Source organism: Myotis nattereri (genome assembly GCF_964212035.1).
Source record: "Myotis nattereri genome assembly, chromosome: 8".
Classification (NCBI taxonomy): Eukaryota; Metazoa; Chordata; class Mammalia; order Chiroptera; family Vespertilionidae; genus Myotis; species Myotis nattereri.
This window is the reverse complement of record NC_138083.1, coordinates 36960572-36984443: the sequence shown is the minus strand read 5'-3', so window position 1 is coordinate 36984443 and position 23872 is coordinate 36960572. Positions and strand designations below refer to the sequence as shown.

The 23872-nt window shown below is 46.1% G+C and overlaps 1 protein-coding gene across 1 annotated transcript in view; it reads right to left on the bottom strand.

Moving 5' to 3' along the window:
- Nucleotides 1–20162, bottom strand: part of CEP250 (centrosomal protein 250) — a 47463-nt gene extending 27301 nt beyond the window's left edge. Inside the window, exons 1-15 of the mRNA XM_081096493.1 lie at nt 20039–20162; nt 14918–15206; nt 13774–13830; nt 12771–12853; nt 12379–12544; nt 11480–11586; nt 10974–11225; nt 9467–9563; nt 7537–7638; nt 6672–6833; nt 5983–6161; nt 5479–5661; nt 2772–2916; nt 1842–1988; nt 540–770 (exon numbers count right to left, since the gene is read on the bottom strand). Coding sequence (XP_080952619.1) covers nt 540–770; nt 1842–1988; nt 2772–2916; nt 5479–5661; nt 5983–6161; nt 6672–6833; nt 7537–7638; nt 9467–9563; nt 10974–11225; nt 11480–11586; nt 12379–12544; nt 12771–12853; nt 13774–13830; nt 14918–15103 — 2097 coding nt within the window. The 5' untranslated portion in view covers nt 15104–15206; nt 20039–20162. The remainder of the gene's footprint in view (nt 1–539; nt 771–1841; nt 1989–2771; nt 2917–5478; nt 5662–5982; nt 6162–6671; nt 6834–7536; nt 7639–9466; nt 9564–10973; nt 11226–11479; nt 11587–12378; nt 12545–12770; nt 12854–13773; nt 13831–14917; nt 15207–20038) is intronic.
- Nucleotides 20163–23872: the final 3710 nt, after the last annotated feature.

Below are 23872 nucleotides of genomic sequence, written 5' to 3'. Positions count from 1 at the left end.
GAAAGTGATCAGTGCCCTAAGAAAGGGACTCTGAGAAGGGAGATTATGTGTAATTATTATGGCAATGAGATGTGTGGTGGAGGAGAAAGATGACCTTTGAGGCAGGTCATTGGTTCAGAAAAAACGTACTGAGCTCGTTATGTGTTAGACACTGTACTATAAGCTGGAGGAACAAAAACAAATAAGATACAGTCTTTCCTTCAAGGAGCTTGTGCTCTGATGGTGGAGACAGGTAAACAGACAATTATTATATAGTATGAAGGTGTGGTGTTTGAAATGTGCACAAGGTACTACCAGAGCATACAGGAGAGGCATCTAATACAAACGGGGGTGGGGGTGGGGGTGGAAGTGTGGGGAATCACCGAAGGATTCCTACAGGAATTCTCTTTAAAAATTGGAAGACATACCCCAAACTAGTAACACTGGTCATTTCTAGGAAGTAAGACTCTATCACTTTCTCAATCATCTCTGTAGTGTTTTGCAGTGAGCACGTATTCGTGTTATACCTTAAGGAGATGGTACGCATTTTGTCTTCTTACCTCACTTAGTTTCTCTTCAAGTTCTCCCTTCTCTTCTTGGATGCCCCTGAGATCTGCCTGCAGCCGAGCCCCCGTCTCCTCTGCTTTCTGCAGCTGGGCCTCCAGGTGAGTGTTCTTTTCCCACAGGGCTTCCCTGCTCCTCTCCACCTCTGCCAGGCCCACCTGCAAAGTGTTTCTCGCCTGCTCTGCGGCCTCCATTCTGCTGCACACAGACTGGTTCTCCTGTTCTAACTACTGACCAACAAGGGAAAGGCATCAAAGAAAAGTGGTTAGTTTAGTGATCAAGTACTGAGACAGAAATCCAAGTGAGATATGACTCTATTCTCCAAAGATGAACACAGGAGTGCTTATAAGAGAGGGGGACAATGCATTCATTTGATCTAGTGCCTATATTCCAGGTATTTGATGGACTGATGCTTGGGATAGAGATAAAAAGGCAAAATATTATTCTCAAAAAATTCAGAATAAGAAAACATCAAAGATTTCTGGGGCTCAAGGGAACAGGTAGTAAAGAGACATGCTAAATTTGTAACCCATACAGAAGATGTTTTGAGACTTAGGCTCTTCAGCAAATCCTTTTCTGGTGATTGCTGGTATCTCATGCAACAGGAATAAAAACCTAGTCTTCCTGAATGAACAAAATAAACTGATGAACAAAATGGGTCCAAAGACATGGATTCATGGAAAAAACTGACAGATCTGAAGGGAACAGGGGAGGGGGGAAGGGGAGAGATTAACCAAAAATATATATGCATGTATGCATAGCCCATAGACACATACAATAATGTAGTGAAGGCCTGGGTGGGGTGGGGCTGGGTGGAAGGGGACAAAGGGGAGGAATCGGGAGACATCTGTAATACTATCAACTATTTTAAGAAACCCTAATCTTCCTGTGTTTGTGATGTTTATTATTTAAGATCCTATATGGGTTGAGATCTAGAGGTGTCGTTTCATTTGTTTGCTAATAAATTGTTATGCTAATAAAAATAAATTAAATAAATAAAAACCTAGTCTTCCTTCCTGAGGGCACGGTCCTCTTTCCCAGCCCTGGTGATTTTACCCTAAAGCCCCAAGGTGGTTCTGCTGTAGGTGAGGGAAGGGAGTAGTTTAAAGGCTAAGCCCAGTCCTTATAGTCTGCTCTCCTCTGCACCACAAATGCTCTTTCTGCTCATCTCAGGACTACATTTGGGAGCTGATCCATTTAAGGACTCCTCCTTGTCATGGGCAACAGCTGCTTCTGTCACTGGCTTACCCTCAGTAGGGCCCAGCCCTACCCGGTTTATCAGAAAAAGCTTCCCTCACCTGGAGAAGCTGCTGGTTCAGCGCGACTTTATCTAAGGCCAAAGCCTCGTTTAAGGCGCTGAGCTTGGCAGCTGCAGCCCGAAGATCAGCTACTTCAGCCTTCAGGCTGTTCTCAGAACTCGACAGCTCTGCAATGGACTGTTCTGCCTAAAAACAAAGAGAATCAAAGGGTTTCCTACTTCCAGTTTTCCTGCAACAGCTCACAGCTCACATCCCCAACACCTGCTGCTTTCCTTGCAGAGATTAGTTAACACTCCATTCCTTCCCTTACAGTATAACCAAGTTTTTCATTCATTCACTCATTCATTCATTCATTTCTTCATTCACTGAGGAGTAAGAGGAGCTCACAGTATAGAGGCACAGACAGCGGGATGTAAACAACTACAACTGGAATGACATCCTAGACAATGTAAGCCAAAGTGCTTTGGGAGCCCAAAGAGAGCACTGCTTCAGTTTGGGAGAATCAAATATGCTTGGAGAAGAGTTGACCATTAGGTTGGATACTGAGATAAGGAACAGTCTGTGGTTAAAAGGGGAGGAAAGAAGCAGTTAGAGTCATGAAAGAATTAGAGTCATGAAGTATTAGAGTCATGAAAGAACATGGTGGAACTGAAATTGCAATTCATGCTTTGTGGCAGGAGTAAAGGCATATGAGGAGCTAGGACAGGGATTTGGAATGAAGGGGAGGCTAGAAACAGTTTGAGGCAGATGGCAAAGGGCTTTGAATGCAGCTCCAAGGAGCTAGGAAGGCATTCAGTTGTTTTAGAAAAGAGACTGACATATTTATACTTCAGAAAACCATTCTAATTCTGAGATAGAGAGTATACTGGCAGGGAAAGAACCCAAAAGCACAGACTAGTGATTGAGGCAAAAAATATAAAGGATCTGGCTTGCAGGGTGAAGAATGAGGTGAGGGGGAGGCCTACGCACCCTCGTCAACGCTGCGGTTACTTCGGTTTGCTCTTGCCTCAGCAACTCCCCTTCCAGGCGACTTGACTCCAGGTTTTCCCGAAGAGTGATCAGTTCACTGAGTGATTCTGACTGTTTCGCTTCCAGGCCGGCCAGCATCTCCTGACTAAGGTGGGAAGGAGATGGGGCTAGAGGAAATCTTACGGAGTGGCCATGTGATAAAAGGTAACAGGAATATAATTACCTTTGCTATGCAAAAAAACTGAAGGTCTCTAATAAATGATAAGATCTCTAAGACATAAAGAGTGACAAGAAGGAAGGTGCAGAACAGTGTATGTAGTATATATAAGATATTGGGGAAAATAAGAATTATACATAGTTTGCATAAAGCAGCACTGGAAAGACAACTAAAAAATTAATTTAAATGATTACCTAAAGAAGGAAGGAAAATGGGATGAATGAAGCAGGGGGGAGTAAGACTTTCTCTGTGTAAATATTTTTACTTACTTATTTTAAAATATATTTTTATTGATTTCAGAGAAGAATGGAGAGAGATAGAAACATCAGTGATGAGAGAGAATCATTGATTGGCTGCCTCCTGCACGCTCCCTACTGGGGATCGAGCCTGCAACCCAGGCATGTGCCCTGACTGGGAATTGAACTGTGATCTCCTAGTTCATAAGTCAACACTTAACCACTGAGCCACACCAGTCAGGCTCTGTGTATATCTTTTAAAATAGTTTTGACTTTTGAATCATACAAGTATTGATAAAAGTATTATCAATTCAAACAAATTAAATTTTTTTAAAAAAATATATTTTATTGATTTTTCACAGAGAAGAAGGGAGAGAGATAGAGAGTTAGAAACATCGATGAGAGAGAAACATCGATCAGCTGCCTCCTGCACATCCCCTACTGGGGATATGTGCGCAACCCAGGTACATGCCCTTGACCGGAACCGAACCCGGGACCCTTCAGTCCGCAGGCCGACGCTCTATCCACTGAGCCAAACCGGTTTTGGCCAAACAAATTAAATTTTAAAATGTGCTTATTTTTATGGATTGTTAATAATTCTCCTTGGTACAGGAAGAAGTATTCCTTGCACAAGTCATGACCCTTATAGTAATCATTCAAGAATCCACTATTCGTACTTATTAGGTGCAAGGAGGTAGGGCACAGGGGAGGAGGGGTTATACCAGAGGTGAAGAAGGTACATACAGTTCCTGCCACCAGTTACACAAAGCCTACTGTATGCAGGGCTCTCCATTGGCATTTTGCAAAAACACTAATCTTCCCAATGACTCTTCAAGGTAAATATTATCACCCCCATTTTACAAATAAAGTAAATTGTCCAAGTAGCAGAGCCATAATTTAAACCAAGCTTTTGCTCAGCCTGAAAGGCCTTACTTTTTACAGATTAGCTGGGTCTCTTTACTCTGGAACTACCTTTCTTTCTTTTTCTTTTTTAATCCTCACCTGAGTTTATTTTTCCATTGATTTTTAGAGAGAGTGGAAGAGAGACGGGGAGACAGAGAAATATCAATGTGAGAGAAACACATTGATTGGTTGCCTCTTGCACATGCCCTGATCAGGGCCCAGGCCGGGGAGGAGCCTGCAACCAAGGTATGTGCCTTTGATTGGAATCAAACCTGGGTCCCTTCAGTCCACAGGCCAACACTCTATCCACAGAGCCAAACTGACTAGGGTGGGAACTCCCTTTCTTGACCAGCTCATTTCCCACTACTTTCCAGGGTAAGTCCTACCCTTTATCCAGCCAGGCTACTCTGAACACACCATAAACCTTCCTGCCTCCTTTTCTTTGCTAACCTACTCCTTTGGCCCTTCTTCCACTCTCCACAAATCAAAATATGTCAAGGCCCAACTCAAAGTCTACCCTCTTCTCCATGAAGCTTCCAATAATTAATTGTTATTCCTATGCTCCTGGCCTGAAACTCTATTTAGCTCATACTTCATCTGGCCTCATGCTACAATTAGTTCTTGTCTGTCTTCCCCATCAGATTGCAAACTGCTTGAGATGAAGGCCTGTGTCTTATTTATTTCTGTTTCCCCACAGGTGCTGAGCGAAGCCTGGATGAACTTTCTGTATTCATCTTTTTGCAAAGGAAGGAGTAGTAAGCTAATCTGAACCCACTTCACACCAGGCTTCTATTTACTCCATTTTCTAAGAGAGGGGAGTGGTGGAGGAGGGTGTGGAATTAAATGGAAGACTACCCGGCCAGTGTGCCTCAATGGTTGAGCATCGACCTATGAACCAGGAGGCTGCGGTTCTATTTCCGGTCAGGGCACATGACCAGGTTGTGGGCTCAATCCCCAGTGTGGGATGTGCAGGAGGCAGCAGATCAACAATTCTCTCTCATCATTGACGTTTCTATCTCTTTCTCTCTCCTTTCATCTCTAAAATCAATAAAAATAAATTTTTTTAAAAATGAAGGGGAGCCGAAACCGGTTTGGCTCAGTGGATAGAGCGTCGGCCTGCAGACTGAAGGGTCCCGGGTTCAATTCTGGTCAAGGACATGTACATGGGTTGCGGGCACATCCCCGGTGGGGGATGTGCAGGAGGCGGCTGGTCGATGTTTCTCTCTCATCGATGTTTCTGACTCTCTATCTCTCTCCCTTCCTCTCTGTAAAAAATCAATAAAATATATTTTAAAAATAAATAAAATGAAGGGGAGATCAAGCCCAGTGAGAAGGGACGGGTCACACTCACAGGCGCTGCCTCTCGCGGACAGCCAGGTGCAGCTCCTCCTGCTGCTCCTCCTTCTCGCCCTGAGCAGAGTCCCCCTGCAGCTGCAGCTCCATGTTTGTCCTGCGCAGGCGCCAGGCCTCCTGCTCCAGCACCGCCAGCTGCTGCTGCAGCTCTTCCCTGGTCTCCTGCAGGAGCGCTCGCTCCCTGGAAGAAGGAACCAGAGATGAGCAGAGACCTTGGAACCTAGAGTCCTCCCTGGAAGCAGACATCACAGGGTTAAAGGACAGAGGCATCTGCTTCCTTTAAATTTCTCATCTTCCCTTTAAGCAGGACACTTTTTTTTATCACCACAAGAACCCAAAACTGAGTGAGCAGGAACAAGCAGAGCACAAAGCAAGGCAGCCCTGAGCAGCCCTGGGTTTCAGGGAGAGCAGGGCAGCCAACCAGAAACACGATGGAAGAGGGTAAATGGCCAGGCAAGAACTGAGACCGGGGAGGAAGGGGGAATGAGCAGCCCCTGCTCACTTGCTGAGCGAGTCCACTTCTCCCTGGAGGTCCACGGTCTGCCCTGCCAGAGTGTCCCGCTCCCCAGTGAGCTTCTGTAACCGCTGTCTCAAGGCCTCACCTTCTTCCTCCCACTGATGATGCTGCTGCTGCAAGAAGCTCACGGCTTCCTGACAGCCTGAAAGCTGCTGCCTTAGGTCCTGTGCAGGAAGAGTAGCAGAAGTGAGATGGTGAACAAGAGGACAGGGAGGGGAGGATGTCGGAGCCTGAATGGAGAGCTGGGCAAGGGGCTTGGGGGCTGCCACGACACGGGTAAGCTAAGAAGAGATGCGACCAGTCGAGAAGACAGAGGATCAGAGATTATTGAGCTTCTGTGGCTCCTGGAGTCTCAGAGTTCATCACCTTCAAATATATATAGTGTGGGGGGTGGGGAGGGGGCGGGAAAGAGGGCTGAGAATTGGGGCACACTCACCCATACTCTCCCAGGGCTTCGATCGCCAATCTTTGCATTGACTGGCACAGAGAATGTGCCTGTTACCCACCAGTACAACTGGGCAGACACAGAGAGATTCTAATGGGCACTTTGGGGTGTTGACACCTCATGACTGGTCAACATAGGGAAAGGGGCAGTCCAGCCTAGGAGGGTACCTGGGGCACATATCACTCTAGATACCTACCCCTGTGGTTGAGGAGGAATCTGGGGTTCTTACCTGCACAGCCTGGCGTCTCTGAGTCAGCACTGAACGCACCAGAGTTACAGCCTTGTCTGGGTCCTGGGAGTCAAACTGGGAGGAGAAGTCACTATAGTCCAGCTCCAAGGTGCTCTCGTGACCAGAGCCTTGGGACATATTGTCCCCTTCGTCCACCATGACCTAAAACCCAGCACAGCAGGTTCACCACTCTGGTGAGCAAGGACAAGAGTCCACACAAGTACTAACACCACAGGCTGGACAAACCTGATGGTTTCCTTCTTGGGTCCTTTCCCTAGGGGGTGGGAAGAGGGTATCTAAGAGCAAAACAGGTGGTTCCTTCAACTCTTCACCTTCGGTCACCTAAACCTAGGACTAGCAACAAGGCTAGAGCACTCTCCGAGGTAATAAATGGTGAAATGAAGGAAGAAGAGGCTCTTGAGGTAATGTAGACTAGAACCCAGCCACGGGCCTGAGAATTACAGGTGGCAATAAGAAAAGAAAACCTGGCCCTAGCCAGTGTTGCTCAGTGGTTAGAGCGTCAGTCCATAGACCGAAGGGTCCTGGTTGCAGGTTCCCCAGCTCTGGTAGGGGCACGTGCGGGAGGCAACCAATCGATGTTACTCTCTAGCCTCCCTCCCTCCCACTCTCTAGAAATCAATGGAGGAAAGTAACAGGGGAAGGGGGAGCCTGTTCCAGCAAGCAGAACGAACACATGAATGCTCAGCTACTCCTAAGGTTCCAGTCTTCAAATACGCTGAGAGAAATCATCCCCACAGGATCCTAAGTCCAAACACCTCAGAGAGTGGAAATGTAGGCATGACTGGGAAGCCTGGGGAGGAGTGAGGCATAGCCTGGTCATCATGAACAGGAGGTCTGCCAGTACCTGGGTTATATCTTTGATCACTTGCTGTAATGACAGCTTCTCCTCTTGGGCATTCCTACTAAGAGATGCCTCATGCTCCATTAATTCTGCATGATTTGTCTCCTGAATAGGGAACAAAATAGGACCTAAGAGCCAAATTCTCAGAAAAGAACTTATCATTCCAAGGCCCCAAATCAACCAGAGTCTCATTCTGTCTATTCTGTTAACCCACTTTTTTCCTGACCATGCATGAATGCTAATGTCGTCCCGGGAGACTGAAGACAATAGGATGTGGTGATTAAGAGCTCCAAACTAGATTGCCTAGATCAGAGTTATTGTTCTATCAGTTACTAACTTGGTAACTTTAGGTAACTGCTCCTTTGAGCTTCCTTCTCTTTAAAATACAAATAATTAGCAGTAACTACTTCACAGGTTTTGATGCTTAAATGGAAAAAATTACTCAACATAATGCCTGGCACAAAGCAAATGCTCAATAAATGTGAGCTGTAATTGGAGGATGGCTACTGTCTCTAAACAGAAAAATGATGCTTAAGACTAAAGCCAGCTTGGCTCAGTGGTTGAGCATCGACCTATGAACTAGGAGATCATGGTTTGATTCCCGGTCAGGGTACATGTCTGGGTTTCGGGCTCGATCCCCAGTAGGAGACTTGAGCTAATCAATGATTGTCTCTCATCATTGATGTTTCTATCTCTTTCTCCCTCTCTTTTCCTCTCTGAAATCAGTAATAAAAATATAGTTAAAAATAGGATTTCCTCTCTTCCTTCCTATCATATTGTGTTAGTGAAGGCCTAATGACATATACCTGTAGCGATGTTTTGTTGGACCAACATTTACAAAATTGAGAGATTTTTATGAATTGAGATCTGAATTTCTGGCTTCTCAAAAACTTAACAAATGGGCCACACCAGCCCTCATTCCTACATGGCAATAATTTACTTAAGTGAGCAGTGGATACCTCTTCCAGATGAAACACGTATTCTTCAGGGTCCTGTAGTCCCTGCTACTCCTCACTGTTTTCTTAACACCAAGATCAAGTGCTCTCTATACTGAAAACTAAATATGGTAGCCCCGGAAAAACCAGAATTCTTACCACTGACCCACTTCACTCACTTTACCTTATCTGGACCCTGCAGCCATTTGAATTTTCAAATTCCTGACAAACAGGAACCAAAAAGGCATAAACATATCCAGCTCCCAGCTGATCCCAGTTGGGATCCTAGGGGTATGCATGTGGGTAAGGGTTCAGGATCTGCCTAAAACCAGAGGTCTGAAAACTCTTGGAGATGAAAGGAAATGTGGGATCAAGCCAGCAGTTCTAGCACCCAACCTGAGAGAATCCCTTTGATAACAGCCTTGGCAGATGTCAAGCCAGTGACACACACCTTGCTCCTTCCCAAGATAGACCATTCAACTGCTGAAAAGCTCTAGCTGTTAGCCAAACCCTACCAATCTGTAACTTCTAGTCACTGACATGGCTTGTGGCCATCTGGAAAACTAAACAAGTCAACTCCTTCCCTCAGTGTCGGTCCTTCAGGTATCTGAAGGCAGCCACCACGGCTTCCTCAAGCCTTCCTTCTCTGGGCTAACCTGGCCACACTCCCCAGTGGGTTCCTTTATGACTAGGTTTGAATCTCTCCACACATCCCCTTCCTAGTTTGCCAGTGTGCCCTTAAACAGTCCCACTCTCTCTGATAAGGACACACTGCATACATATACCATTGGAATACAGTAGGGATAGTAGACAGTTAATATTTCTTGAATAAATAAATGAATGAGTTAATTAATTTTCAGATTCAGCCAATATTTATTTTCTAGCTATAGGGGGTTTCATCGAGAGAGATTTAACTGTACACAGTACTACCTGTTCATGAAGGTCAAGGAATCTACAAGCCCACTCCCACCTCCTTTCCAGAACACAGGATCATATACCAGGATCTCCATCGTCTCTCTCAGAGCCTTCACCATCTTTTCGTAATCTTCATTTTGCTTCTGAGACTGGGTCAGAAGAGCAGAGAGCTCGGTCACCCTGAAGAGGAGAGCATAGCACTGTCATCTGGGCAGCCCACTGATGTGAACAGAGCTACTATGCAGCACACCCCATGCCCAGCACTGACACTCCCACTGTAGCCCCCACAGAGCCCCGGGTGCCCACAGCCCCTGCACTCCCTGAATACCACAGGATGCTATAGTTTTGAACTGGGGGGAAGCCAAAAGCCACTCAGACACATGCAGGGATTTACCACATCTCAAGGCTGGAACACGTGTTTGTGGGCCTGAGAGCTGAAGGTAAGCCCTGGCCCAGGCCCTTCCAGGCCCCGCTTGATCTTGAAGTCAAGCACCCTGAAGTCAATAAGAACATCAGAATTGCCACATGGGATAGTCCCAAGGTTCTCTGATAGGAAAAAAGGAGGGGCAACTTGGGGGAGATTATGGTTAGCCTCCCAGGAAAATCACCATATATCTTTATCACTTTAACACTGTATCCTGGAGCTCAGTACCTGGTGCTATGTGGGTAGCTAAAGAAATATTTCTTGAATTTATGTCATCTAGGAATCTTCATTTTTTTCAAAGTCTTAATCATTTATTCTGTACCAACTCTAGGAGCCTTAACTCACTGCATGGTCATTCATTTAATTATTGCATCATTCAATAAACATTTACTGAGTATGTACTATATGGCAGAAAAAGTGCAAAACATGGGGGACACAAAACTTACTAAGACAAGGTCTCGGCCATGCTTTCCAGGGCCTTCACAACCAAACCAAACAAACTGCAATTTATGGACACCACCAATAGGTGGTGATACAACCCTGGCCATGGGGTATAAACTGAACTTTGCCCTGAGATTCAAAGGGGCCCTTTGTTTATGTCCCTGTCTTTCTTATCATCATTTTTTAAAAAATCTTTTTTATTATAATCCAAAAAATAAAAATAAAAAAATCTAATAAAAAAGGAAACTAAAAAAATCAATGAGCTACAATGAGATCAATGCTGCAACAAGCAGGTCAAAAGACCAATATGAGCATAATTTAACAGGCTGAGGTCAGAGAAGGCTTCACAGAAGAGGTGACATCTGAACTGTCTTAAAGGATAAGGCAGAGAGAAGGGGAAGGAGGCATTGCAGGCTAAGGTCAGCATGTACAACGGCAGTGAGACATGGAAGAGCTCGGCTGGTCTGGGGATGGCAAGTAGTTTGGTGTTGACAGAAGACAGAGTCATAGCTAGCTCTCTCAGTCAACAGGTGAGAAACTGAGCTGCAAGGTAGTCTGAGGGCAGAGGGCAGTGAGATGGCCCCAGCTGTGGCATTGCATTTCTCTGGCAATCTCCTTCCCCTTTCATGGGAAGAATGCTCTTCACATCTCCTCCACTATCTCTCATACCCTATGGGAGTCAACTTCCCCTCAGTGACCCCCTTCTGGGCCCCAGCCCATCTCACCGATCCTGAAGCTCAGCCTTCTCCAGATCCCCTTGACTCTTCAGCTGTATTAACTCCTGGCTCCTTTCATGGGCTTCCTTCTCCAGTTCCTGGGTCTTGGCTAGTAGCAGCAGCAGCTGGGTTGGCGCACTCCCATCTAGTCGCCCAGATCCATCAGATTCCCGAGACTGTGTTCCCACAGTCAAGCGCAGACAACAGGTCAACAGGGACCCTGAAAGCTTCACATGTTCAGCCTTGAGCTCCGTCAGGTCTCTGAGTACAAGCAGGGAAAGAGCAGACTCCAATAGGGACCAGGGAAGGGAGCATGGAGATCAGACCCAGTGAAGCCTGAGGAGCAGGTCTAGGAGAAATCATCTGAATCCAGTAGCACCAGCCCTCCCCACCAACATTTCCACTCACCTACCCCCACCCTGCCCTCTGTCATTTGATCCCCTGTAACAGCAGCCCACCATCCTCAGTCCAGAATGGCAGAGGCAAACCACCTCCCCACTTAGTGCCCCACTAACCTGTCAGTGGCTGACTTCATTTCCAGGAAGTGGCGTCGGAAGGTCACCACCTCCCGCCACAGACTGAGAAGGCGACCATGCTCCCCTTTCAGGTAGCCCTTGAAGAACTGTGTGTCCAGAAACCCAGGTCATACCAAAGGGCAGAGGGCTATCTTTTGCCAAACCAGGAGTCTTGGATTCCTTCTAACTACTGAGGGGGCGGGAAGGAGGGACTTATAGGAGATAGCTTATAAATGGGTATCTATCCTCAAGTTGGGCTGAAGAGCTTAATCAAGTCAGTAGAGGGATTCAAGAGATCAAAGGGCCTGGGATATATGACCTGCATTTCTGGCCTTCCTTTGAGCTAGATTAGAAAAGGATAAACAGTAGCTGCTCAACAAATGGGATCTATTACCATTGTTATTAGACTTATAATGAGGATTAAATCATGTAACATATCTTAAATCACCTACCATAATATATAATACCTGGCACAGAGTGAAGACTCAGAAAACATTAGTGTCCTTTAACTGGGATCTGGAAATTCCTTAGGGTCCTTATCTGGTTCTTCTTCCCCATTCAGTTTCAATAGCTACCTCCTTAGCATCTACATCTGCAGACCTCCAGATGAGGGGTCAGTAACTTCAGATCCATCTACAACCTACGCTAGTCTACTTACACAGGGACAGAGTCGCTTTGAGTGTCATGTCATCTGCCAGCAAAATCTCAACTAAGCAAGTAAGGGCAGAACTAAGCTGAAGGCCCAAGCAGGGTCAGCCGCCAGCGTGAGTGGGGAGGATGGTCAGAGACTTTAATGACGACAGCCCAGTTTCTATCCAAGTCCTCAAGTAAACCCCTTCCAGCACTGACCAGGGTAGTGCCCAGAGTGCAAGCCCTCCTCCCAGCCCCGTCCCTCCTACCTCCTGCTCCATCCGCCACTGGCTCTCCTTCCTTATCAGCTCATCCCGGGCCCGGCTCCAATCTACTGTCAATTTTTCCACATCTTCCCGAAGTGCTTTATTGACCACGTCAGCTTTTTCCATGTGTAGCCGAAGCTGAGTGTTTACCTCTGCTAGACTCTCACACCTGCACTGGGAAAGGGTAAGAGCAAGTGCAAAATAAAGGTCTGGTCCAACCACTGGACTTCCTGGAGTAAGATGACAACCACTGGAATCTTCCAGTGCCAAGACTGGAGGGCTAAGGCTGAAAGTCCATGATTTTAATCTATGTTAGCCCCCAGGACAGAAGTTCCCCATCAGCCTTTTCTACCCACTAACCAAGCACCCAGGACAGAGAATGTGGGGTCCATCACCTCTGTTGCTCCTCCTCCAATCGCATTAGCAGCTGTTCCAAGTTTGGCTCCTTCACACTGTCCCACATCTGAGGGATCGGTCCCTTAGCCAGACAGAGACAGGCCTAATTTACCTCCAAAGAGAACATCACTCAGACCAATTCCCTGGTGCCCTCTTCTACAACAGCCACTTTCTTTTTATTCTTCCTTCCCTTTGTTTGCCGTGTGCCTCTTTTCTCAATCACTGCATCCTGAAAGTAAGTCCACTGCATCCCTTTCTCCAAAAGTGAACTGTGACTTGCCCGGAAGACGGCATTTGGTAGTGAAAAGAACTTTCAACCTAAGAAGCGTAAGATATATCTTTCACTGATGGCCTTGACTTCTACCACACTAATTTTTGGACCTTGGGAAGTTACTTAACTTCTCTTGAACCACAAAGTCTTTAGCTACAAAATGAAGGTAATATAATCCCCCTCAGAAAGTTGTTTTGCAGATTAAGTGACATAATTACATAACAATGGTTCCTGGCCTACATAGACTAGTACTCAATAAATTTTGGTTCTTTCGTTCCTCTGAGAGAATTTTCCAAGGGGAATGTGAGATGGCACTGAGAGGGAGGTGGAACAAAGGCAAATGAGTTGTTGAAAGCCAGTTCTACCCAGCCAAAAGCACAAACAAATCCCTCTGCCACAAACATGGTTTTCAGGCTGCAAAGGCACACATCTCTCTAGGACAGAGAAACACTGACACCTTCTGGAGGAAAAACGCATTTCTTCCCTCTGATTCCATAAAACTTCCAATCTGATCAAATCTCCTGATGCTGCATTTTGTCCTTAGAGAGCCAAAGGCTGAAGTCTGACAGGCCAGAAGTAGCTAGGTCCAATAAGGTATCTGCATGACAAAGCTCTCAGGGGCTGAAGGAAGAGGCTTCTATCAAACACTGCCTTATCACTCCTGACCCCTCTCGGCAAGCGAAGTCTGACAAGCATATTCACTGAGGGGAGCACAGGACAGCCTCACTCACCCCAGTGGCTTCCAGCTGCTTCTCCAGCTCTTGGCACCAGCTCCGGTACTGCAACACCTGAGGCAAACAGAGCGGGATGTGAGCAATGGGCACAGCTGGTACAAACTGCCGAAACCAAAGGCCCCAAGAATCGTGGGCAAATCTGCTGTGAACAGGGGACTCGGTGATGACATTGAGGTAAGGCCATAACATTTTATAGTTTCTTTTCTTTTTCCCCTTTCACCCCCATTGACCTCCTCCAGCCCCCCGCTACCCACCCCCAACATTTTATAGTTTCTATGTGGGTATCTAAATAATACTTTCTTGCCCAGCCAGTGTGCTTCAGTGGTTGAACATTGACCCATGAACGTGGAGGTCACAGTTCAATTCCCAGTCAGGGCACATGCCCAGGTTGCGGGCTCGATCCTCAGTGTGGGATGTGCAAGAGGCAGCCAATCAATGATTCTCTCACATCATTGATGCTTCTCTCTCTCTCTCTCTCTCTTTCTCTCTCTCTCTCTCTCTCCCTGCCTCTCTGAAATCAATAAAAATATATTTAAAAAATACTTTCTCTACATTTCTTGTATTAAAGGCAAGATCATGGCCTTTGGAACCAGAAAATGTATAGTAGGTCCTAGGTTTAGACTAGGGAAGCAACCCTAGACAACTACTTTAACCCTCATGAATGCCATCTTTAAAAAGGAGATAATATAGCCCTGGACGGTTTTGCTCAGTGGTTAGAACATCAGCCCGTGGACCAAAGGGTTGTGGGTTCAATTCCCAATCAAGGGCCTGTACTTTGGTTGCAGGTTTGATCCCCAGGGCGTGTATGGGAGGCAACTAGTCAATGTGTCTCTCTCACATCAATGTTTCTCTCTCGCTCTCTCCCCCGCTCTTCCCTCCCTTCCTCCCCCCCCCCCGCCCCCGCCCCCCCCCCCCCGAACATCAATAGAAAAAACATCCTCAGGTCAGGATTAAATATAATAATAAAAAGATAAAAGGGAGACAATATATATCTCATGGAGTAATGGTGAGCATCAAAGGAGAGGCTGTTTGGGACATTCTCACCACACGGTTCTGCCACCGGCAACCTTTACCCCACCTCAGCCCCCAGCTCTAGGAGGTGTCCTTCTCTCTTCCCTCCCTGAAAAGGCAGCTGCCTCACCTTGGCCTGCAGCTTCCTCACAAGGACTGCTTGCCTCTGCTGGGCCTCCTGGGAGCTCTTCAGCTTCCGCCAGGAGGCTGCCTGGTTCTCTGCCATCTGTTGCTGTAGCGCCAGCACCTGATCCTCCAGCACCAGCTGCAGTGACCCGGGCTTCATATTGTTCAATCCGGGGCCTCCTGTCTCCATGGAGGCACCAGGCGATAAGCCCACAGGCCCCTATGCAGCCAGAGGCTGTTGGCTCCCAGCAGGGTCTCTAATCATTGCTGTGCCACTTGGACCTCCTCTTGTGCTGGGGACCAAAGCACACACTGTAGTTAAAAGGACTGTCTGCAAGACTCAAATTTATTCAGCAAATACTCATGCAGTCCCACAAAGCTGGGTTGGGCAAAGTAAATAGGTTCCTTTACTACAGGACCCCTCAGAGCCTTTATAATACTAAGATGGACCCCAATCTTCAAGGAAAGCTTTGATGATCATTATTTCCTAAATTTATTTGACCATGACCAAGTTCACAGGACTAGTGTTTCCTGGCATGCCTCTTGAAACTCTGCATTAGACCAAGAGCTCCTGGCTTACCATTGCATCCCTAGTGCCTAGCACAGTGCCTAATAAACATCTGATGAATGAATCACTAAAGGTGATGTTAGTTTATCAAGGGAGAGAGACACAATTATAATACAGTAAATCCTCATTTAATGCCATTCACAGGTTCTATGACTTTAAGTAAAAAGATGTTTAACAAAACCAATTTTAACATAGGCTAACTGATATAAACAAGAGTTCACCAGTCTCTGCCTCCCTTCCCCAACCCCAGCCTATTCTCTCCCTCACACTGATAGCAGATTTCAGTTGTCATTTACCATTATACTTGTGCTGGCGTTTTTCTTACAACAGAGTTACAGAGGAAAACTCAGTTTACTAACTTACATTGCCTCCTGGGCAACTGCAGAGCTTGTGCTAGACAGGAAGGAAAGTGCATCAGGTAGGAAGAATGGAGTGGCACCAATCAAGGCTTAGTGGTACCAGTACCCCAGGCAGCCCCTTCCGAGCTTGTAAACTGGGTTAATACAGCCTTCCCCTGCTCCATACATCTTCCTTTCCACCAAGGCAGGGTCAACCAGCTCACCATGGCTCTGTAAGTTGTCAGTTCAATCTCTCTGCTGGTTGGAGGCACAAACCTGTTGGGAAATAGCTCTGAGTGCCAACAATACCAACTTGAGTAGCTCCAAGAGAAGCCTTTTCTCTCCTAACACTGTGAGGGCTGGGCTGGGCTTTTGCACACAGTGGGAGTCTCAGAGGCCCCACAGGCTCCCTTACCCTTCTGTGAATCCTCACTTCCCAAATATTGGGTTGAACCTAATGAAATTGCCAATGCTTGCCCATTTTTTGAACCTGTGAGAATGCTAATTTCATGTAGTTCAATCTAATGTGTAAACGAAGCCATGCCAGTTACCAGAATTCTCATATTAAATCCTCTTTTAAGATAAGACTGCTGTTGACATGTAAACATAATTTGAGAAGGTAATAGTAATACTTCAGTGAAGAAATGGAATTATATAATTATTTTACCTTAGCAGATAATTATTTTTAGAGCTATTTATAGATTTAGTCCAAACCTCTAATCTGACAATAAGGAACCTGAGGCTTACAGAGTTGAAGTAACTTCATTTTGTTCACATTTTATTTATGTGGCCTCTTTACCTCAGAAAATGATTTGAAATTGCAGCAAATGTATCATCCTAGTAATGTAAGATGCTACTAATAGGGAAAACTGGGTGCAGGGTATATGGGAACTCTCTGTACTATGACATTTTTCTATAAATCTAAAATTGTTCCCAAAAATTAAGTTTATTTTAAAAATGATTTGAAGTGTTTTATGACTAAAACAAACAAACAAACAAAATCCCTATAAAACTGCAACTCCCTAAAACCAGAAAAAGAGGGAGGGAGCATAGTAAATTACATCAATTCTGAAATTGAGATTTAGTTCTGAGCTTCAAGACGCAGTTGAGCACCCTTTTATTAACACACTGCCAGGAAATAAACTAGCACAGCTCCAGAAGAAGGCAGGTTTCAATGTCCCTCAGAAAAGGAAAAGGTCAGAAGTTGGCAAATGGTACCAGACTGGACTGCATTCAAATGGGATAATGGATGTCACTGTGCTTTGTAAACTGTAAACCTCTGAATAGACATTATCATCACTTTAGGAAAAGGTAAAAGAATCACTTCTTTTATACATTTATTTATCCCATAAACCCTCACGAATTCCAGCTCAGTATCAGGTAGTCTGTCTACCAGTGATACAGAAATGAACAAGGCCAATTTCCTACTTTTGCTAGGAACCGGACTGGGAAGGGCAGGAGCCTCTGAGCCTGGGTGGACAGTGGTAGAAGAGTGACATAAATTATGTATTTGGTCTTCCCTCATTCAAAACACTCAAAAAGGAGTATTTAAATGAAGTTTAAAATAGAAGCACTACCGCCTAAACTTGGAGTAGAGGTGTAAATCCTGCAAGGACTAAGATGTGGACTATTATTAAATAGAATTTGTCACTTAAAGCAAAAAGGAAAAACAATTGAGGGCATAAATGTTTTATTTTCTGAGCAAAGAAACGATTATATATTAGTCTGCAGAGACAATTAGTTTCTTACTGCAGAAAAAAAAAATTAACATGCAGCTCCTTAGATAAATCTATACTTGGGGCCTCTTTCTCTCTGATTTCTTCCCACCTCTCTGGCCTCTCCCTTCAGCCTCTTTTGCTGGCTCTCCTCATCTCCCCCAAAAGTTGGAGGCCCCAGAGGCTCCAGACCTTTTCTCCATCAACCTTAATGTTCTCCCCTTAGTGAGCTGGAATAAAATTAATGAAGCTAATAAAGCAGAAATGACTTCCGGAGGGAGGTCATAACAGGCACCCCAGCTCTCCCCACTGTGTCCTGAGGAGACTCGGGCAGCTCAGTGGTAAGGGACCATCTTGGAAGCAGAGCAACCATCAGCTTGACTGCAATCTCCTGGGAGATCCTAAGCTAGAAACATGCTGCTAAGCTACTCCCGAATTTCCAACCCACAAACACACAAACATATAATACACGATTGTTTCAAGCTACTAAATTTTAGGCTAATTACTTGCGCGCGCGTGCACACACACACACACACACACACACACAAAATAGATAATACAGCTGGATTACTGTGAGAGCTACCAGATGGTAGGTATGCTTTCAACCTTGCTTCCAGTATTTGCTTTCCCTCAAGAGTAGTCAAAGTTGATCCCTTTAAAACAGTGACAGATTATGCCACTGAGAATTCTAGTCAGAGTAAAACCCATGATCGTTATAATGGCCAACAGGGTCCTAATTACTTGATCCCAGTCTCCACTTGCTTTCATTTCCATTCTTGGTCCTATCCCCTTTGCTCAGAACCCTCCAGCCACCAGCCCTCCTTGCTGTACATGCTTGGAACACACCAAGCCACGCTCTCATCTCAGGCCTCCTCCTCCATTTATCTTCATGATGCACTCCCTACCACCTCCAGGTCTCTGTCCTGATGTCACCTTCCCATTAAGTTGTTCCCTAACCACCCAAAATAAAATTCCACCGCCGTTCACACAAATTTCTATTTACCTTACCATGCCTCATCTGTCCCTTCCTGATTATTATGTGTAATATAGCTATTAGGGTCTAAATTTCCCAAATGTAAGGACACTGTTTTGCCGAGTGCTGCATTCCCAGCTCCTAAAACAGTGCCTGAATAAATATAAGGAAATTAGGCAACTTGATCCATATCGCCAACGGTCATACGCTGACAGGTCATATGCAAAATGCTGACAGTTCTATAACTTTATAAAAGATAAAAAAACAGATCGTGTAGGCTGTATAGCACTTTACTCTCTCACAATTATTTGCAGTCTTCATTTAAAAAAAACACACCCCACAAACCTTTGAGATAAAATGATTGTCCTCACTTTACAGACAAGAAAAGTGAGGTTGAAAAAACGGAAGGGATATAGCTGGTCAGTGTCAAAGATGAAACCCCAACCCAAACTCTATGCCCTCTCCATTACTGAAGTGGCCCCCAAACCATGAAACATGAAATCACAACTCTGTGCCGGGCACTTGCTAAAGGGAAGGACGAAGTCTGCAGATCTCTGATGGAAAAGGAGGGTGACTGAAGGAAGAGCACAGCTTCTAGCCTTGGTTTTGTCATGAACGCTCTACATGATTAGGAACATCCATTCTCCTTGCTAAGCCTTCTCGGCAAAATAAAATGTGTATCGTAGTCCTGGCCTCCATAACCGGAGGGGCTGATGTTGACCAGCTACACAGAAATTTAACAAACCCAAAGGCTCTCTAGCGGAACGGTCACATGTTCCTGGGACCAACAGCCTTCAATTCGTTTCCCAGCTCCACTCACAGGCTGCAGGACTCCAGGCAAACTGATTTATGAGTACCTCAACTCTTTCTTGCATAAAATATGAAAATATAAAATCCACCTTATGGAATTGCTTACAAGGTTAAATGGGCCTTTACATGTAATGCATTAAGCAGCACGTGACATTTTTGTGGCTATTCGATAAATATGGGTTATTATTATCGTCATCACGCGCTTAGACCCCGGGACAAGGAGGTGGAAAAAGCAAAGCGCCCCAACAAGTGCACGGAGCAGAGTAACTGGGCGGGCGCCGGGACTGCAAAAGCCGAGCGGCGAGACCAACCGCGCCCGCAGGAGGGTCGGGGAAGACTTCCGAGGAAGTGAGGACATTTGAGCTGGGTCTCGAGGAGTGAGTTCCCGAGCGGGTCGGACAGATCGCGCGCAAGCCCCAAAGGCAGAGGGAGCCGGGAGCCGGGAGCGAGCTGGGCGGAGAGCTTCTCGCCGGATCCTGCCGCCCCGGCCCGTCGGCAGCCGGGAGAGGGGATCGGGAAGACCCCTTTCTGCGCGGACTCGAGCCCAGCGTGGGGGCGGCAGCCGGCCGCGGCGGGAAGGGGCCGGGAGCCCCGGGGCAGGTCCCACCCCTGTGGGCCTCGGGGTCCTCCCGGGGAACGTAACTCCCTAAGGCGCCCTGGCCGGGCGGCCTCCGCCTCGGACCGTTAGCCTGGCACCTCCCACCTGCCCTGGAGGCCCCACCTCACCGCGCTCGGTCCGCGGATGCCCAGCCTGCAGCTCCGCGCGGGAGCGGCCGAAGCCGCAGCTCAGGCCGGGCCGGGAACGGGCCCACCACCCCGCCGGGGCAGGCCCCGCCCCCGCCCCCGCCCCCAGCTCCCGCCCTTTTGGAGGGTCCCGCCCCTCCGACCAGCGCGCCTATAGGCGCCGGAGCTGCTCAGGGCCGCCCGCCATGTTGAGTCCTGGCAGCGATTTACTGGAGTGGCCCAGAATGAAAGGGGGGATTCTGTTGTAGCAAGAAAAGTCAGATCTCCTAGCCAGAAATGGGGACAGCCAGGGCTGCTGAATTGGAGCAAGGGGAGTGTCAGGAACAAAACAAAACAAAAACTTGCCCTCAACCATCCCACTTTTGGCTTCGGGGTCACGCACTGCGCATGTGTGTGGGCACCCGGTTGCCTGCGCACCGCTCCATCCACAGACCCGAGTGCAATTAGCTGCTGCGGGAGCAGAGAACCCGCTCCTCTGTCGCGGTCATACCTGCGGGGCAACCAGTTTTAGGTTTTTCTCACCTGCAGACCCGCAGCTCCGAGCAGCCTCAGGCAGGACGCGCTCAGAGCTTATTAGTGCCGTTTGAACACACAGCACGGTTTTCGCCTTGTCTCTGCGCAGGGTGTTGCTCTCTTTGCCTGAATGTCCTACATCCGTCCCGAAAATTGCCGTCTAATTTTCTGCGTAAACCTGACTTATTTCTTCTCTCTATGACCCTGGCGTTATTCCCATAGCTTTTTTTCTGCATAAATTATCATTGCACTTTCTTAAGAGTTGTGAATTCCAATTAACTTCCACTCAGAAGTTGTAAGTTTGTAGTTGGGATTTAGAAAAAAAACAATCCCCCCCCCCCCCCGCAAAAAAACCAAAACCACAACAAAAAACAACCCACCACTGGGTAACTTATTAAAATGCAGATGCTCAGATTCCACCCCCTAGAGCAGCGGTTCTCAACCTGTGGGTCGCGACCCCTTTGGGGGTCGAACGACCCTTTCACAGGGGTCACCTAAGACCATCGGAAAACACATATAATTACATATTGTTTTTGTGATTAATCACTACGCTTTAATTATGTTCAATTTCTAACAATGAAAATACATCCTGCATATCAGATATTTACATTACGATTCATAACAGTAGCAAAATTACAGTTATGAAGTAGCAACGAAAATAATTTTATGGTTGGGGGTTTTAAAGGGCCGCGGCATTAGGAAGGTTGAGAACCACTGCCCTAGAGAGTCAGTAAACAAGGGTGGAGCCCAGGAATCTGCATTTCAGCAAATAGGCTGCGGGAACACATTTTGAGAAGCCCTACATAGGATGGTGCATCTCTAGCACCCAGCAGAAGGCTTGGTACAAAACAGGTGCTCAGTAAGTGCTAAGTGAGTAAATGGATGGATGAATGGGTAGCAGGAGTAAAACAGGCAATTCATAGCCACTTTGGTAAGAGTTATATTATCTTCTCTCCTGTAAGAACAAAACAATTTCTTAATAGTTACTTTGAGAAAAAGATAAATGAGGTTAAAAGGAGGAAGGGAGGATACTGATTCTGAAAGGCAAACAATTTACAGAGGGAAGAAGATACGTCCCAGAAACTGGGCAGATAAAGAGGTGCCAGGAATCCACCCCAGGGAAATACTCCTGCAGCAGGTACTGTGTAATGTTTGCTACAGCAATATAGGGAATGGAGAAATGGAAACAACCCTGAAGGTTACACACACCAACTTCTTTTCTGCTTCAGGGCCTTTACACATATTTTGTCCTCTACCTAGACCACTTTCCCCCCAGCTCTTGACTTAGCTGATACCTCCCCCCTTCAGATCTCATCTTAAATGATACTTCCTTAGCTAGATCTTCCCTGATCATGCTATCTAAAGTAATACCCTGCCCTAGCTGGTTTGGCTCAGTGGATAGAACATTGGCCTGCAGACTGAAGGATCCTGGGTTCGATTCCGGTCAAGGGCACATGCCAGGAAAATAAATATATATTTTTAATATATTTTTAAAATATATTAAAAAATAAAAAAATAAAGTAATACCCTATCTTTTTCTATCACAATACTCTGGTTCTTTCATAGTACTTGCCACTTTTTTGTTTGCTCACCTATTATCTTTCTTACACTCTAAATTTTTAAAAAAATATATTTTTATTGATTTCAGAGAGGAAGAGAGAGATAGAAACAGCAATGATGGAAAGAATCATTGACTGGCTGCCTCCTGCACTCCCTCTACTGGGGATCGAGTCTGCAACCCAGGCATGTGCCCTTGACTGGAATCGAACCTGGGACTCTTCAATCCACAGGCCAATGCTCTATCCCAGCCGTGGGCAAACTACGGCCCGCGGGCCGGATCTGGCCCGTTTGAAATGAATAAAACTATTGAAAAAAAAGACCGTACCCTTTTATGTAATGATGTTTACTTTGAATTTATATTAGTTCACACAAACACTCCATCCATGCTTTTGTTCCGGCCTTCCAGTCCAGTTTAAGAACCCATTGTGGCCCTCGAGTCAAAAAGTTTGCCCACCCCTGCTCTATCCACTGAGCCAATCCAGCCAGGGCCCACTCTAAAATTTAAGCTTCATGAGGCTAGAAGACTATGTCTGACTTAGCATTTAGCACAGAGCCTGACATGTGGTGTTAATAAATAAGTATCCATTGAATGAATGAATCAAGTCAGCCTCAGTGTTACAAAGGTTAATGACATAAAATCCATCAGCAAGCTGCATAATACATTTTAAGACCATGAGGAGTAAACAGAGGTTTGGGACTACAAAGACATACCAATAAAAGGTAAATGGTGTAGAAAGGAGTTAAAACCAAACTAATCTTTTGTCTTTGTAAAGGGAGATTAATTCACTGATTCCCTTATTTATTTATTTATTTATTTATTTATTCATCCATCAAACATTTATTGTGGCTCAGTGGCTCAGTGTTAACCCATTAGCCAAGAAGTCCCAGTTCTATTCCTGGTCAGGGCACATGCCCAGGTTTCAGGCTCCATACCCAATTGGGTGGTGGGGGTGGGGGGGTTGTGTGCAGGAGGCAACCAATGATCGATGTCTCTCTCTCATCAATGTTTCTATCTCTTTATCCCTCTCCCTTTCTCTCTCTCTCAAATTAGCAAAAACATATTTTTAAAAAATGATATGTGTGATATTTCAAAGTGAGGTGCTAAAATATCATATATATTTTTTCTAATAGCCTAAAATTGATTTTAAAGTCCTTAAATCCCTACCTATAGGGCCAAGAGAGTGGAGGATAGAGAATTTATATGGAGATACTTCTGGCTCTGAGTCCCCACCCTTTTTGGGAAGATCAGGTGAGTGGGGGAAGGAACTTCCATGATTGTTTGAGGTCCCCATTGGGGAGCATAGTGACTGGATCTACCTCCTGTCTGGGAAGTCTATCAACAGGAGACAAGCATGCCAACTGCTTTGATGGCAGAACCCAGGAGATTGCTGCTATGTTGAGGTTGGCCTGCTCTCCTAGAATTTGTCAGGGAATGTTTTCTGTAGACCAGATGTAGACTGAGGGGAAAAGAGCCTGCATAGGCCCACACTGGGCCCTCTTCAGTAGGGCCTCCTAGTGGTGTAAAGGGACCCCAGAAGTAAGAAGAAAAGTGACCATTGGTGATAGAGATGTCTTTACTAAGGGAAATGAGCCCAGCACAGCCTCTAAAAGCACCCCATGATGCTCTGATGATGCACAGAAACAGCTATAAACATCTTCCAGGCCCAGAAAGCACAAAGCCAGTTACAACACTAGTTCAAAGAAGACTTTTCCCACTCCTTTCTCCACATTCCTCTTC